The following is a 17837-nucleotide window of genomic DNA, read 5'->3' as shown; positions in this document are numbered from 1 at the left end:
TTCCTCTCAGAATGGGACAACAGATGTAGATCTATACTAGACAGCATTGCTCCAATCCAAACGAGATCTTCACACAGAAAGAATTCAACACCATGGTTCAATGAAGAATTGAAAAAACTTAAAACACAAGTCAGAAGGTTAGAACGAGCATGGACTAAAAAGAAAGACGACACCACACTAAACGCCTGGAAACAACTCCAAGGAAAATACAAATACACCCTAAGACAAACCAAAAGACTACACTACAAAACCTTAATCGGACCAAACTACAAGGACACACACAAACTTTTCCAACTCGTGAGCAAACTAATAGACACCACACCAGTCACAACCAACAGCAAAGACACTCCTGGAGCAGACAATCTTGCGAAATACAACGAAAAAAATAGTACAACTACGACTTAAAATACCTGTCAGCACCACCGACTATACTGAACTCCTTAATTGCCTAGACCCAGCCCCTGGCATTCATCCAACGGACAGGACATGGACCAACTTCGAGATACTATCAGAGAACATCATCTCCCAAACGCTCAAAAGATTTGCCAAATCCCATTGCAAACTAGTCCTATGTCCAAACAACCTGATGACATCTGCCCCTCAACAATTCATAAACGACATAACGAAACACCTGAACTACATGCTACAAAATGGATTCTTCCCGAAGGAAAAAGGAAACATCCTACTCACCCCCATACCCAAAGACACAAAGAACAGCGCTAGTGAACTAACTAACTATAGACCGGTAGCATCTATTCCCTTAATAACCAAATTAACCGAAGGGTTAGTGACTACGCAACTTACAAACTATCTAGATACATTTTCTATACTCCACGATTCCCAATCAGGGTTTAGGTCTAACCACAGTACCGATTCAATCGATTACATCTACAATTTGACATGTCAAGCGCTTTCGACATGGTAGACCACGGAATCTTACTACACATCCTTGATTACTTCAGAATCGGAGGCAACGTCCTCCAGTGGTTCAAGGGATTCCTAACCGCAAGGTCATACCAAGTAACATCTAACTCAACTACTTCAGCCGCTTGGGTACCTGAATGCGGAGTACCACAAGGATCCCCCCTCTCGCCGACTCTATTCAACTTAATGATGATACCCCTGGCAAAATTACTATCAAATCAAAACCTCAATCCATACATCTATGCGGATGACTAACGATCTACATCCCATTCAAACAAGACCTAAAAGAAATTTCTAATGATATCAACCAAAGCCTCAAAATCATGCATTCATGGGCGGATGCATTTCGGCTGAAACTCAATGTAGAAAAGACCCAATGCCTAATACTAACCTCCCAACACAACAAGAAAGTATACACCGCCATCAACACACCAACTCTAAACCTTCCTATTTCAAAAACCCTAAAAATTCTTGGAGTCACCATTGATCATTATTATTATTATTATTATTTATTGCATTTGTATCCCACATTTTCCCACCTATTTGCGGGCTCAGTGTGGCTTACAATACATTGTGTTGATGGAAATACAATCTGTTACAACTCGATTATGGTTACATGTGAGGAGTTAGGTTAGAACAACCAAGAAGATGTTCCACTGAATGTGGAAATTAAAAAGAATAAGACCTTTCTTCCCAAGGAATGTTTTCCGTAACCTGGTACAATCATTAGTGCTCAGTCATCTAGACTATTGCAATGCACTATATGCCGGCTGCAAAGAACAAATTATCAAGAAACTCCAGACAGCCCAGAACACGGCAGCTAGACTCATATTTGGCAAACCAAAATTTGAAAGTGCCAAGCCCTTAAGAGAAAAATTACACTGGCTTCCACTTAAGGAACGAATCACGTTCAAAATATGTTCACTAGTTCACAAAATTATCCATGGAGACGCACCAGCTTATATGTCTGACCTAATAGACTTACCGCCTAGGAACGCCAGAAGATCATCCCGCACATTCCTCGATCTGCACTTCCCCAGTTGTAAAAGAATGAAATACAAATCAATGCACGCGTCAAACTTCACCTACTTGAGCACACAGTTATGGAACGAACTGCCGTGCAACTTGAAATCGATCTATGAAAGAACGAACTTCTGCATATTACTGAAGACCCATCTCTTTGAAAGAGCATACCAAAAAGACCAACCCAAGTGAATATACACTACACAACTCGCCTATTTAATTTCAGAACTGTTTCTTAAAATCTGCTTGTATACTACTACCTTGTTTTTATCATCATACTAACCAAAATCATGCAATACTAAATGTTTATATTACTAACACTCTTCCACTACTCATGATGTATTGTAAGCCACTTTGAGCCTGCAAAGAGGTGAGATAAGGTGGGATACAAATGCAACAAATAAATAAATAAATATGGAAGGGAGGAAGTGACATCACCAGAGTGGATGGTTGCTCTAGTGTACAGCTTCGTTGGGGCCATGCTGTGTTTTAGAGATAATACCCTCTTGCAGTGTGCCTTTTGCTGTGAAAATGCTGTATTCCTGTGCTAAGAAGTGAAATGGATTCCCGGCAAAAATTGGAGAGTTTTAAATTCACCGGTAGCAGAGCAACTTTGGGAACTTCGAAACATGCAAGCCGAGGAAGCACTGACAAGACAGTGGCAGTTGCAAAGACTAGCCCGCGGAACTTGATGGCTGAAGAAACCAGCAGGAGCGTGAGTTTGGTACTACTTGCTTCAGTTTCTGGGGATTTACTGGCTGTGCTGGAAGCTCTACAGGAGGAGGTCCGGTCCATTCACACAGATATTCACAGTGCAGTAGATGAAATTTGGCAGGACCTCTCTGATTTGAGGTCAAGATGAGGTTGAATCCTGGATGGAGAGGGTAGAAGGACAGGTTAAGGAGTCCCATCAAAAGATCAGTTTGCTATAGCAAGTCGACATGGATCTTTGAGATAAATAAAGGACCTAGAGAACTGCTCGAGACGAGGTAATTTGCGGCTGAGAGGTATCCCTGAGGAAACTGCTTTCCAGGAAGCTAAACAGATGGCGCAAGAATGTCAAGACTTGCTGCAGAGAGCATTGGGGGGGGGGGGGGGGGGGGGGGGGGGGGAATGTTCCAGTTGCTGCAGTGCTCACTGGGTACTGGGCCGACCAGCAGAGAATAAGTCCCAGGACACTGTGACTGGCTTTGCTAGCTATGCAGTTAAGGACGAGTTGTTCCAGTATGCCTGCAAGCAGAATGACTATTGGTAAAAGGGAATCCTTGTGGAAATCTATGAGGACCTTTCCCCTGTGATACTTAAGAGACAGAGAGAGCTTCAAGGTGTTACTCGGTACCTGTGAGAGGCGGGATATCGGTACAAACAGGTATTTCCCTTTGCCCTTGCGATCAGCATGGGCAGTACAATTAAACGACTGAAAGAGCCGGAGGAGGCTTGGGCTGCTTTGGTAGCATTGAAGGCAGAGAATCCTCCAGAGGGGGCTAACCAGCCAGTTGCGACCCAGGACACTTCCAAGCACCCCCCCTCCCCCGGTGGCAGAGGGTTAAGGGCACTTCGAGACAGTGACGAGCAACTGGTTCAAGTGCTGATGGTCATGCAGCACGAAGACTGCAGCTGCAGTATTTGGGACTTTGTCTTGTTGGGGATGTATTGCTGGTATTGGGCTTTTTGTTGGGGTTAAACACAGTTGGGGTTGTGTGTGTGTTGGGTCTTTGAGAGGTGTGCGTTTTAGGTGGGTTGGTAGTGGTGTAGAGGGGGTGTGGGTTTAGTTTTGGGACAGGGGGAGGGTAGGTGTGGAGCACTGCGTAAGCATGGCAATACTGTTTCGGGTGCTCACTTCTCCTGGGTGTGCATGACTGTACATGTCTCAGTCAGGGAATGCAGGGAAGAAGCGAGGAGGAGTTTGATCTGCAGCGGGGGGGGGGGTTCAAGGGATAGCGGATTATAATTGTAAAGTGGTATCTATCAATGTAAAGGGGTTTAAACTCACCACGTGAGGGGATTATTAAGAAACTGAGGAGATTTAATTATGATACAGCGCTCATCATCCTATATAATAATTTGCACCTCTAAAGTTCTACGTCTGGATGCCTGAGTTCGTAATACAATTCCCATTGGTCCACCCTCGCGTCTGAACGTGATGACATCAGAAGGTGGATCAATGAGAGGGAAGGGAAACCAGCCAGCCACAGAACATTGGAGGTGAGGATACAATCGCGGGAGAATTGCCCCCTCCCTCCCCCCCCCCCCCCCGTCCTCAGAGTTCCAGGCCCCCCTCTCCTCTGAGTTCCAGGCCCGCCCCCTCCCTCCCTTCTGAGTTCCATGCCCCCTCTCCTCTGAGTTCCAGACCCCCGCGCCTCCCTCTCTCTCCCCTCCGAGTGGCAGCCCGACCTGCGTTGCCAGCCACAGAATGTTGGAGGTGAGGATACAATTGTGGGAGAATCGCCCCCTCCCCCCCCGTCCTCTGAGTTCCAGGCCCGCCCCCTCCCTCTCCTCCCCTCCGAGTTCCAGGCCCGCCCCCTCCCTCTCCTCCCCTCCGAGTTCCATGCCCCCCTCTCCTCTTAGTTCCAGACCCCCAAGCCTCCCTCCCTCTCCCCCCTCCGACTGGCAGCCTGACCTGCGTTACCTGCCCTCTTCTCCCAGTCCTCCGCCTGCCCCTCGCCTTCCTGTGTGCCGGCCTGAATTTAAAAACTTTTACCTCGGCAGCAGTGAAAGGCGAGCAGGCACGGCACCTCAGCCTGCCTTCCCTTGTCTCAGCTCTGCCTCTGGTCCTGCCCTTCCAGAAACAAAAAATGAGGGCAGGACCAGAGGCAGAGCTGAGACACAAGGGAAGGCAGGATGAAGCGCCGTGCCTGCTTGCCTTTCACTGCTGCCGCCAAACCCCAAGGTAAAAACTTTTAAATTCAGGCCGGCACGCAGGAAGGCGAGAGGCAGGCGGAGGACTGGGAGAAGAGGGCCAGCAACGCAGGTCGGGCTGCCACTTGGAGGGAAGAGAGAGGGAGGGAGGGAGAGAGAGAGAGAGGGAGGGGAGCATGGAACTCGGAGGGGAGGGGGCATGGAACTCGGAGGAGAGGGAGGAAGGGGGCATGGAACTCGGAGAGGGGGGCCTGGAACTTGGAGGAAAGGGAGGGGGACATGGAACGAAGAGGGGGACTGGATCTCAGATGTCAGGGAGGGAGGGAGGGAGGGCGGGGAACTGGAACTCGGAGGTTAGGGAGGGAGGGAGGCCTGGAACTCGGACGAGAGGGAGGGAAGGAGGCCTGGGACGAGAGAGGGAGGGAGGGAGGCCTGGGACGAGAGAGAGGGAGGGAGGGAGGCCTGGGACGAGAGAGAGGGAGGGAGGCCTGGAACTCAGAGGAGAGGGGAGCCTGGAACTCGGATGAGGGGGCCAAACTGGAACTCTGAGGATAACCTTGCTAGCACCCGTTTCATTTGTGTGTGAAACGGGCATGTTTTACTAGTAAGAACATAAAAGTAGCTATACTGGGACAGACCAATGGTCCATCTAGCTCAGTATCCTGTTTTCCAAACAGCGGCCAAGCCAGGTCACAAGTACCTGGCAGAAACCCAAATCCCAGGGCAAGCAGTTGCTTCCCATGTCTGTCTCAATAGCAGACTATGGACTTTTCCTCCAGGAATTTGTCCAAACCTTTTTAAAACTTTTTAAACTGCTGTTATCACATCCTCCGGTAAAGAGTTCCAGAGTTTAACTATTTGCTGAGTGAAAAAATATTTCCTCCTATTTGTTTTAAAAGTATTTCCATGTAACTTCCTCGAGTGTCCCCTAGTTTTTGTACTTTTGGAATGAGTAAAAAAGTTGATTTACTTTTACTCATTCTACACCACTCAGGATTTTTTTTTACTCATTCTACACCACTCAATCATATCTCCCTTCATCTGTCAATTTTCCAAGCTGAAGAGCCCTAGCCTTTCCTCATACGACAGGAGTTCCATCGCCTTTATCATTCTGGTCGCTCTTCTTTGAACCTTTTCTAATTCCACTATATCTTTTTTGATACCGCGACCACCAGAACTGAACACAATGCTCAAGGTGCGGACGCACCATGGAGCGATACAAAGGCATTATAGTATTTTTGGTCTTATTCACCGTCCCTTTCCTAATAATTCCTAGCATCCTGTTTGCTTTTTTGGCTTTCGCTGCACACTGAGCAAGATTTCAGCGTATTATCTACAATGACACACAGATCTATTTCTTGAGTAATGACCCCCAAGGTGGACCCTAGCATCTGGTAACTATGATTCAGATTACTCTTTCCAATGCGCATCACCTTGCACTTGTCCACATTAAATTTCAAGGAACTCATCTTCGCCAGAGATGTGAATGTCTACTGATCGATAGGCATTTCCTTCAGATATTTTTGACTCAAATAGTTGGGCTCAGAAGACTGTGACAATGGCTATTTTGCTGAAAAAAAGATTTGCCGTGAAAAGAGGTTTGGAGGGCAGAATGTTGTTGCTGTAATGGGAGTTAGGTGACAAGCAGGTGGCTATCTTAAATGTATATGCCCCTTGTGACCCACCTGCTATATTTTGGGTGGCCTTGCGAACATTCCTGGGAGATCAAGATAGGGGACATCTACTTGTGTGTGAGGAGGAATGCAGTGTGGTATTGGATCCCCTTTGGGATAGGACTTCTCAGGGAACAGATGGGGCTCAGCTCTCACATAAGCAGTTGTTGGCAGTTCTCCATGAGTATCATTTAGCAGATTTGTGGAATAGTCAGCACCCATTAGGTAAAGACTATTCCTATTTTTTTAGCACACCATAGTAGTTATTCCCATATTGATCTTCTTTTGGGGGATCCATATTGGTCTCAGTGTCTTTTGGATGCTAAGATCAAGTCCCAGACCTGTCCTGACCATGCTCCAATCTGGGTCACTTTCAATGTGGGTAATGATCTGGGTAGGAGGGGCATTTGGCGAATGAGTGAGTGTCTGTTGCTCAGGTGGTGGTGGATGTCAGATGACAGATAGTGGAGTATTTGGAGTTTAACGATAAGGGGGATGTGCAGGATGGGATGGTCTGGGAGGTTTTGAAGGCTGTTATTCGGGGGGGGGGGGGGGGGGGGTGTTCATTAAATGGTGAGCAATTAGGAGGGTGACTAAAGTGCGGAAATTTCTGCAAAGCCAGAACAAACAGGACGGGTCACGTAATATTTTACAGAAGTTGCAGCAGAAAAGAACTGAACTTCAGCAGTTATGGTTAGATGACCTTACTCGTAAGTTACAGAGAGCCCAACAAACGCACTTTGAATTTGAGAATAAACCAGGCAGGCTCCTTGCTAAACAGCTTCGGCAACGACAGAAGAAACTGTCCATCTTGCACATCACTTACTTACGCATCAGAATGGAAGGACAATATTTTTATAAGCAGGCCATGGTCACATGACCAGGGCTCCTATTGGCTCGCTAGAGTCAGAGTTTTTTTCTCAGTCTCCAACCTGCTGGTAGGCGAGCATAACCCATCAGTCCAATCCTGGGCCGGTCCAGAGGGATGCTAAGGAAAGGCTTAATTTCTGCTTTGTATTCCTTGCTAAAATCCTCTGGGTTTCAAAAGTTGCCCTATATGCTGGTATGGGAAAGTGACCGTGGTGTTACTTTTTCTGACTTCCAATGGTCCTATATTCTTCTTAAGAGTTTATAAATTCTCAATATCCGCCACTATTAAAGATGCGAACCTGAAAGTGCTGATGAACTGGCATTTGACCGTGGTACGTTTGCACAAGATGTTTCCTCATAGCTCTCCTGCTTGTTGGAGAGGGTGTGGGAGGCGGGGTACATTTTTCCATTTGCGGTGGTAATGTCCCATAGCTCAGCATTTTGGGACAGGATAACACAAAATGCAACAGATATTTAGGATTTCTTTTGCTTTGGACCTTGCCTGCTGAGCCTGGAAGGGGATTCAATATCATCCAATAGACCAGTGCTGATGTGTTGGGTAGCAGGGAGATGGGCCATGGCTAAATACTGGAAGATATCAGAGATTCCCTCAATCCATGTGAGACAGGCCTACCTTAGGGATATGATACTCAAGGAACCCTTACTGCTCTTTGGCTGAATAAAAAGCAGCAGGTGCAGAATCAATGGGATATATTTGCATTCAATCTTACTTTCGCAAAAATTTCAATAAAAATGTTAATTGCAAAAAAGAATAATGATTATGCTATTTTGTACGGTTGTGCAAGTCTAAAGTCTGTATTGGTTTGCAAAATAAGATAAAAAAACTTTAAAACTATATATATATATATATATATATATATATATATATATATATATATATATATACACACACACACAACCAATTTATAGCAAACGAGTTTGCCCAGTGAAGGCTCTCCTATTCAGGTTAGGTGTTATGATCTCTTACTATGGGTGTCTAGATGTCTGAATAATTTTACCTGTTTTTGTCAAACACAGTCATCTGTGCTACAAAAATTTTTTCACCATCATCACGATTTGATGAATTTCGTTTTCTTCTTGCTGGAAGCTCCTCAGTGACATCTAAATGAAAATATTTCAGACTATCAACAATATGTCGGTAGAAGGAAGGTTAACATCTACACATCAGACTGACATTTCATAAATCCTTAAGAAAGTTCTAATTGTTGTCTTAAGTATCCAGGCTAGAAAAATATATTCCTATTTGGTACAGCACAGTGTATTTAAGTTTACTGAAGATACAATTAGATATTGGACTTCAGTTATTGCTGGTGATATGTTTAAAGCATGCAGCTACATCACTTATCACTCCAACCTTCCCTGAAAGCCTTCTTGCTATAACTATCTGATCAAATATTTTTTGTTATCCATGATCTTTTGTAACACCAATTGTATCTTTTACCCTGGAATGGCAATGCCATAACAGACCTGTGTAAGCCACATTGAGCCTGCAAATAGGTGGGAAAATGTGGAATACAAGTGCAATAATACATATTATATTTACTTGTATCACCAATAAGTAGAAGCAGCAGGATATTTTCAGTTTTCCCCTGAAAATAAGTTAATGGCATCCTGAATTAGAGCTATGGCATGCAAAAACATTCATTCCTCCAACAGCAAAAGTTAGGAATTACAATGTACACTAGTGGATTCCCCTATATACACTTAGGACACTATCTTACATGTGAAGTCTTGTAAAAATGTGTAGGATAAGGTGAAATAGGATTTTTCCTTACTATCAATACTTATTGTAGTAACTCCCACAGCACACAGAACTCAAATGCAAGTGAGATTAGCAGTTTCAATCTGAAAGCTGAATCATAGTTGTTCCTGCCCTAACACCTCCTACAAGAAGTCCTTTCTTGTCCAATCTTCGAACATCTCCAACAATCTGTTATTCTGAAACGTATATCCCAATAGATATTTGGCAACACATATTAATCTATTCACAATACATACAGACCAACAAATACCACCTAGGAATGGATCTTGCTCAAAGTGCTCACCTAAGGGGCGCTCCTCACTGCTGATAAACTTAGTAACATAGCACATAGTAAATGACGGCAGATAAAGACCTTTACGATCCATCCAGTCTGCCCAACATGATAAACTCATTTTACATGGTATGTGATACTTTGTTTGATTTGTCCTTGCCATTCTCAGTGCACAGACCATAGAAGTCTGCCCAACACTGTTCTTGTACTAAGTTCTGAAGCTAACGTCGAAACCCCTTAAAATTTACACTCCAGCCCATTCATATCTATTCAGTCACAATCAGGGCGTAGACCGCAGAAGTCTGCCCAGCACCAGTTTTACTTCCCAATTACCAGCGTTGCCACCTTATCTCCGCTAAGATTCCGTGGATCCATTCTTACTAAATAGGATTCCTTTGTGTTTATCCCACGCATTTTTGAATTCCACTACCGTTTTCATTTCTACCACCTCCCGCAGGAGGGCATTCCACATATCCACCACCCTCTCTGTGAAAAAATACTTCCTGACATTTACTCCTGAGTCTGCCCCCCTTCAACCTCAATTCATGTCCTCTAGTTCTACTGCCTTCCCGTCTCTGAAAAAGATGTTTGCGGATTAATACCTTTCAAATATTTGAACATCTGTATCATGCCATTCCTGTTTCTCCTTTCCTCCAAGGTATACATGTTCAGGTCAGCAAGTCTCTCCTCGTATGGTTTGCAACGAAAATCCCATACCATTTTCTTTGCACCGCTTCCAGTCTTTTTACATCTTTAGCAAGATACGGCCTCCAAAACTGAACACAGTACTCCAAGTGGGGCCTCACCAATGACTTGTAGAGGGGCATCAACACCACCTTTCTTCTGCTGGTTATACCCCTCTCTATGCAGCCTAGCATCCTTCTGACCACGGCCGTCGCCTTGTCGCATTATTTCTTCACCTTTAGATCCTTCGACACCAACAACCCAAAGTCCCTCTCCTGAGTCGAGTTTACTAATCTCTCCCCTCCTATTCGGTATCTCTCTTTTGGGTTTCAGAATTCCAAGTGCATCACTCTACACTTCTTGGCATTAAATTTTAACTCCTACTCACACAGGGGTATATGGTTTTATATTAAGAGTACGATCAATACCTATTGTTAGTCAAAAAGTACTCCACTGAAAAATTCAAACAAACATGAAAACATTTATTGTTACCCATGTATATGCATACATTGTTCACAATAACCCTCGGTTCCCATGTAACTCACTTTCACATGCCTTTCGCAGCGCCATCCACACAATTAAACCAATCTCATATATTGCTCACCACATACTACAATCCACAGAAATTGCATTATAATACTTGCACTCAGAGTTCAACTCTGATGTATTCCCTTGGCTTTTGAAGATATTAAAAAATGTTCCCTGCATTCATTTAGATCCAACAGTTCCAAAATGGCTGACACGGGCCCCTCTTGCTTCTCGGCCCTTGTTTTTGTAATCCCAAATTCAAAGTCAAAGTGACTCCAAAAGCATAGCATGATGATGAGTCTTTATGTGTACTCAAACCACAGTTATACCACCCACAACTGGGTTATCATGTTTGGCCATCTTGGTGGCTCCACTGCGCGGCATCTAGAAGGCGTCCATGAAAAACCGTTGATAAGGTCACCTAAATGACTAAACTTCAATTCCTCTTTAGTTCTTCAATGCGAGACCGCATTTCGTGGTTTACTTCATCAGGAGAAACCACTCCCCGTAACAATTCAATAATACATATCCACTCCAAATCATCTCGAAATCTCAAGAACCTATCTAAATGTTAACCATGTATCAATTGTAAATACGCTTAGTGACTGCTTACCATTCGGGCTACTCTGCAGGCAAGGGATCCAAAGGTCCACCCCCAAACTTTACAACCATACCTTCCTGTTCCAGGCATTAAATACCCCCCGTTTGAAATGCCCCTCAGAAAACATTTCCAAAGGTTATAACCATTCTACTTCCAGATTAAGACCCTTGGGGGCCACCGTATCCCATGTGAAAATATAGCACTGTTCTATAGCCAGCAATTGTGCACTGACATCACCACCCCTAGAAGGGGCGACCTGCACTAATACTAAACACTTTAAATCCTCTATCGCACGGTTTTGTATGGTCCAATGGGTTATCAAGGGTGCTGCTTTTTTATGAGTTCTAAGATTACTAATGTGTTCGGCCAGTCTGTGTTTTAATTGTTGCTTAGTATGACCAATGTAATATAGCAAGCACGGACACATAATGCAATACATCACTCTTTCTTTCACTGTTACATGATGTAATACCTTGCAGGTAAAAATTTTTGGTAGACCCTGGTATTAAAACCCACTTGGTGGTAACTGAATATTTGCAATAAACACATTTCCCACAAGGGGAATGTTGGCTGATTTATCAGGAGTAGATCTCTTTACAGTTCCCCCAGGTTCACTTTCCGACGGTAAGCAATCTTGGGGTGCTCACTGAATTCTGAATGCACAGCTAGAACATGCCAATATTTGTGTATTAAATGTCCTATTTTAGGGGCATGTTGAGAAAACAGAAGCACACAGGCTAAAGACCTATGTGCAGGTTTTTGCCTAGACAAGAACAGCCATGATCTATGAGCATACAGCGCTCGCTTGTATGCCTTTCTAAGAAACCCCATTGGATACTCTCTTTGCACAAACCGATTCATCATGACATGCCCCAAAAAAGTTTCTCTCTCTGGGATTCTTGAGCAAGTTGAGTCCTTTTCTTCATATGAAGACAAAGGACACAACGAACTGGGCTATGGTCTGGCCCAAGGCACTGGATACACCACGAATGGGTATCTCTGCCCAAGACGGACCGGTTGCACAGAGTACGTTTCAAGTCAATGGGAGTTCTCGATGACATGGAAGGGAAGACCGCACTGACGAAATCAAATGGCTCGATTGTGCCGAGAAAAAAAGAGGCACAAAAAGGGAGAGACCCAACCACGCGGTTGAAAATAAATGAAACAGGCAAAACCAAAACTAAAGAAAATAAGGGGGAAAAGGTAAAATTATGTATCATACCTGATAATTTTCTTTCCATTAATCATAGCTGATCAATCCATAGACTGGTGGGTTGTGTCCATCTACCAGCAGGTAGAGATAGAGAGCAATCCTTTTGCCTCCCTGTATGTGGTCATGTGCTGCCGGAAACTCCTCAGTATGTCGATATCCAAGATCCATCCGCAGGACTCAGCACTTAAGAGAATTACACCCACAAAGGGACACTCTACTCTGCCCAGCTCACCACCGCCGAAACGGGGGAGGGGAATTAACCCAGCTCATCCCCACACAAGTGGGGGAGGGGAATCCGTCCAGCTCATCCCCGCGGAGCGGGGGAGGGACACCACACCCGCCGATGCGGGGGGATCTGGCTTATCCTGCAACCGCAACTGCAGGAGGAGCTGACTGACCCTAACACCGCCAAAGCAGGAGGGGTACAAAGCTGCCCTACAGCCGCACGAAGCGAGAGGGAGCGCCGGCAGAATTTAGGTCTCAATCCAGCCCCGTAAAACGGAGGGGAGAGGAATGCAGCAGCTCACTGTAACACAAACTCGTCTCAACTCTTGAAGAATCCAATTGAAAAAACTTGAACACGAAGTTCTCCTGAACAGGAACTGAAGACTAAACTTGAACCTGAAATGCAACCAGAATATAAATAGTACAGATATCTGGGAGGGGCTATGGATTGATCAGCTATGATTAATGGAAAGAAAATTATCAGGTATGATACATAATTTTACCTTCCATATCATCATGCTGATCAATCCATAGACTGGTGGGATGTACCGAAGCAGTACTCACCCAGGACGGGACATAGAAATCCCTGACCGCAACACTGAAGCTCCAAACCGGGCCTCCGCCCGAGCAGCCACAGTCAAGCGGTAATGCCTGGAGAAGGTATGAGCCGATGCCCAAGTTGCCGCCTTGCAAATCTCTTCCAAGGAGACGGACCCGGCCTCTGCCATCGAGGCCGCCTGCGCTGTAGTGGAGTGAGCCTTCAGCTGGATAGGCGGCATCTTCCCCGCGGCCACATAAGCCGCTGCAATGGTTTCCTTGACCCATCGTGCTACTGTAGGCTTGGCAGCCTGCAGACCCTTACGAGGACCTGCGAACAGCACAAACAGATGATCCGACTTCCGGAAATCATTGGTCACTTCCAAGTATCTGATGATGACTCGTCTCACATCTAGATATTTGAGAGCAGAGTACTCCTCTGGGTAGTCCTCCCTACGAAAGGAGGGTAGGCAGAGCTGCTGATTCACATGGAAGCAAGAAACAATCTTGGGCAGGAAGGAAGGCACCGTGCGAATAGACACTCCTGCCTCAGTGAACTGCAGGAAGGGTTCCCGACATGATAGCGCCTGGAGCTCGGAAACTCGTCTGGCTGAAGTGATAGCCACCAAAAAGACTGCTTTCAACGTCAGGTCTTTCAGAGATGCCCTAGACAAGGGTTCAAAAGGCGGCTTCTGCAAGGCTCTTAGCATCAAATTGAGATTCCACGCAGGCACCACCGAGCGCAGAGGAGGGCGTAGGTGATTAACTCCCTTGAGAAAGCGCACCACATCTGGCTGCGAGGCCAGGGAAGCACCCTTCAGGCGACCCCTGAAGCAAGCCAGAGCCGCTACCTGGACTTTCAGGGAACTGAGCGACAGGCCTTTCTCCAGACCTTCTTGCAGGAACACTAGCACTGAAGAAATTGGAGCAGTGAAGGGAGAAAGTGAGCCTGCCTCACACCACGATGCAAAGGTACGCCAAACCCTGGCGTAAGCAGTAGAAGTAGAGCGCTTCCTCGCTCTCAGCATAGTGGCGATGACCTTGTCTGAGAAGCTCTTCTTCCTCAGACGCTGCCGCTCAATAGCCAGGCCGTAAGACCAAAAGGGGAGGGATCCTCCATCACCACGGGACCCTGATGCAACAGGCCCGGCCCCTCTGGCAGCCGCAGAGGGCCGTCCACTGAGAGCCTGATCAAGTCCGCATACCAGGGACGTCTGGGCCAGTCCGGACCCACCAGGATTATCCGGCCCAGATGCTTTGCCACCCGGTCTAGCACCCTGCCCAACATGGGCCAGGGCGGGAACACATAGAGAAGCTCCTGTGTCGGCCACTGTTGGAGAAGAGCATCTACTCCCGGAGATCGAGGGTCCCGTCCTCTGCTGAAAAAGCGCGGCACTTGGCAATTGGCCGATGACGCCATCAGATCTAGGCTCGGCTGGCCCCAGCGCTTCGTGATGTCCAAGAACGCCTGAGCCGATAGCTGCCACTCTCCGGGATCCAAGGTATGGCGACTGAGAAAGTCCGCCTTGACATTCATGACTCTGGCAATGTGGGCCGTCGACAGCTGTTCCAGGTTCGCTTCCGCCCACTGGCATAGATTCATGGCCTCCTTGGCTAGAGGGGCGCTCTTGGTACCTCCCTGGCGATTGACATAGGCCACAGCCATGGCATTGTCCGACAGAACCCGTACTGGCTTCAACGCCAGTACCGGGAGAAACTCCAAAAGCGCCAACCGAATGGCTCTGAGTTCCAGGAGGTTGATAAACCACTTTGCCTCTGCAGGAGACCAGAGCCCCTGCACTGTCCTTCCCAAGCAGTGGGCTCCCCAGCCTGTCAAAGAGGCGTCCGTCGTGACGACAACCCACTCCGGGGTCAAAAGAGGCATCCCTGCGGACAACTTGTCTGTCCTTAGCCACCAGCTCAGTGCCTTGCGCACCGCTGGGTCCAAGGGAAGGCGCACAGCGTAATCCTCCGACACTGGAGTGCAGCGCTGCAGCAGAGAGTTGTAATGGTCTCATATGAGCCCTGGCCCAGGGCACTACTTCCATCGTGGCCGTCATAGAGCCCAACAGCTGCACATAGTCCCAAGCCCGAAGAGGAGAGGCTACTAGGAACTGGTCCACCTGAGCCTGAAGCTTGACAATCCGATCGTCCGGCAGGAACACTCTGCCCACTTGGGTGTCGAAACTCCCAGATACTCCAGGGACTGAGTCTGGCGCAGCTGGCTTTTCTCCCAGTTGATGATCCACCCCAGGGAGCTCAAAAGAGCAATCACCCGGTCTACAGCTCTGCTGCACTCTGCATAAGAGGGGGCTCGGATCAACCTGTCGTCCAGATAAGGATGGACTTGTACTCCTTCCTTTCGTAGGAAGCCTGCGATGACCACCATTACTTTGGAGAAGGTCCGCGGAGCAGTAGCCAACCCGAACGGGAGGGCTCTGAACTGGAAGTGTCGGCCCAGGACTGCAAAACGCAGAAAGCGTTGATGAGGAGGCCAGATGGGAATATGCAAGTAAGCTTCCTTGATGTCCAAGGATGACAGGAATTCCCCTGCCTTCACTGCCACTATAACAGAGTGGAGAGTCTCCATTCGGAAGTGCCGAACGTTCAAGGCCCGATTGACCCCTTTGAGGTCGAGGATAGGCCGTACAGAACCTCCTTTCTTTGGTACCACAAAGTAAATGGAGTAACGTCCCTTGCCAAGCTGATCTTCTGGCACCGGAACGACCGCACCCAGGCGGATCAGATTGTCCAAAGTCTGCTGCACTGCCACAGCTTTGACCGGAGACTTGCAGGGAGAGTGCACAAACCCGTCTCTTAAGGGTCGGCAGAACTCTAGCTTATAGCCGTCTCTGATGACTTCCAGCACCCAAGCGTCTGAAATTACCCTGGTCCACTCGCCCAGAAACGAGGACAGGCGTCCTCCAATCTGCACTGGGCCATGGACCAGGGCCCCGTCATTGGGTACGAGACCCTGGGGGAGGACCGGAGGACGCACCTCCGGGACGGCGGTCTCTGCGAAAGGAATGCTGCTTGGGGGAGAAGTTCCTCTTGAAGGAAGAAGGGGCAGAGGAGCCAGACTTGCCCGGGCGATACCGACGGGCTTCCTGAAACCGTCCTTTGGAGGAACCGGGGCGAGCACCATTGGCCCGAGCCCTGACCTCTGGTAACCTCTTGCCCTTAGACGTGCCGAGATCGGTCACAATTTTGTCCAGCTCGACCCCAAAGAACAGCTTTCCTTTAAAAGGCAACTTAGCCAGGCGAGACTTAGAGGCATGGTCAGCAGACCAATGCTTCAGCCAAAGCCAATGCCGTGCAGAGACTGTCTGAGCCAAGCCCGATTCCAGGGCCGGCCAATCAGCCCTCAAGGAAGGATCCGAGGGGGAAGCCCGCTGCACAATCGTCAGGCACGCCCTGGCCACATAGGAGCCGCAAACTGAGGCCTGCAAACTTAAAGCAGCCGCCTCGAAGGACGACCTTAAGGCCGCCTCCAATCTTCTGTCTTGGGCGTCCTTTAGGGCCGTGCCACCTTCCACCGGCAACGCCGTTTTCTTAGTCACCGCAGTGATTAAAGAATCCACGGTAGGCCAAAGAAAGGCCTCCCGTTCACCTTCAGGCAGAGGATAGAGGCGGGACATAGCCCTAGCCACGTTGAGGCTCGCTTCTGGGACATCCCATTGAGCCGAAATCAAGGTGCGCATGGCCTCATGCACGTGGAAGGTTCTAGGCGGGCGCTTCATCCCCAGCATAATGGCGGAGCCAACAGAGGCTGAGGGAGAGACGTCCTCCAGAGAGGAAATCTTCAAAATGCTCATGACCTGCACTAACAGGTTGGGCAAATCCTCTGAGCGAAAGATCCGCGCTGCAGAGGGGTCATCCGCTCCATCCGAGCCGGAATCCGTCTCCTCCAAGGAATCCCCAAAGGACCGTTGGGAGAACTCAGATACGCTGCCCTCATCTACATCAGAGGAGACAGAGTCCTCTAGGCCTGGAAATCCACCCGAGGGCGTTTGCTTCCGGAGGCCTCAATCCCTTTATCGGACAAGGGAGCAGGGGCAGCGTTTTGCATAAGGAAAGCCTGATGCAGCAGCAAAATGAACTCAGGGGAGAAACCCCCCAGACTGTGCACTTCAGCAGCCTGGGCCACGGCCCTAGACGTACCCTCAACCGGCGCTCACGAGAGCGGGGGAGAAACATGCTGCGCATCCAAAATGGCGTCCGGTGCGAAACTCCGAGAAGGAGCCGCGCGGGAAGAACGGCGCTTAACTTTGGCTGCTTTTTTGCCGTCGCCCGAATCAAGGGCAACCATAGCATTAACGTCTCCCACCTCGAGGGCGGCCCCAGAAAAAGCCGTCCGAGCAGTGTGGCCGGCCAAAATGGGGGGGGGGGGGGGGGGGGCCATCAGCGGGGGATGGGTGCTTATGGCGGGAAAAACCGCCGCACCGGAGGAAGAACGGGACACTGACCAGCCTCCCAACTGACGCCCAAAAAAGGCGATTCAGGTTTTGAAACCCCCGCATCCCCGCTAGATGCGCACACGCGGTCCGGGGAGCAATTCTTCACACCCTCGCCCTCCGACACCATAGGCCACGTGGAGACCGATCGGGTAACCCCCTGCCCGCTACAAAAGGTAAAAAAATTACCTG

At 48.1% G+C, this 17837-nt stretch overlaps 1 protein-coding gene across 3 annotated transcripts in view; it reads right to left on the bottom strand.

The window, feature by feature from the left end:
* SUZ12 (SUZ12 polycomb repressive complex 2 subunit) overlaps positions 1-17837 on the bottom strand; it is a 133165-nt gene that overhangs the window by 53739 nt on the left and 61589 nt on the right. For all 3 annotated transcript variants that reach the window (XM_030208390.1, XM_030208389.1, XM_030208391.1), the window contains one exon: positions 8369-8471. In XM_030208390.1, coding sequence (XP_030064250.1) covers positions 8369-8471 — 103 coding nt within the window. The remainder of the gene's footprint in view (positions 1-8368; positions 8472-17837) is intronic.

The sequence above is a fragment of the Microcaecilia unicolor genome, chromosome 6 (genome assembly GCF_901765095.1).
Source record: "Microcaecilia unicolor chromosome 6, aMicUni1.1, whole genome shotgun sequence".
NCBI classification, from domain to species: Eukaryota; Metazoa; Chordata; class Amphibia; order Gymnophiona; family Siphonopidae; genus Microcaecilia; species Microcaecilia unicolor.
This window is presented reverse-complemented; position numbering and strand designations above follow the sequence as displayed.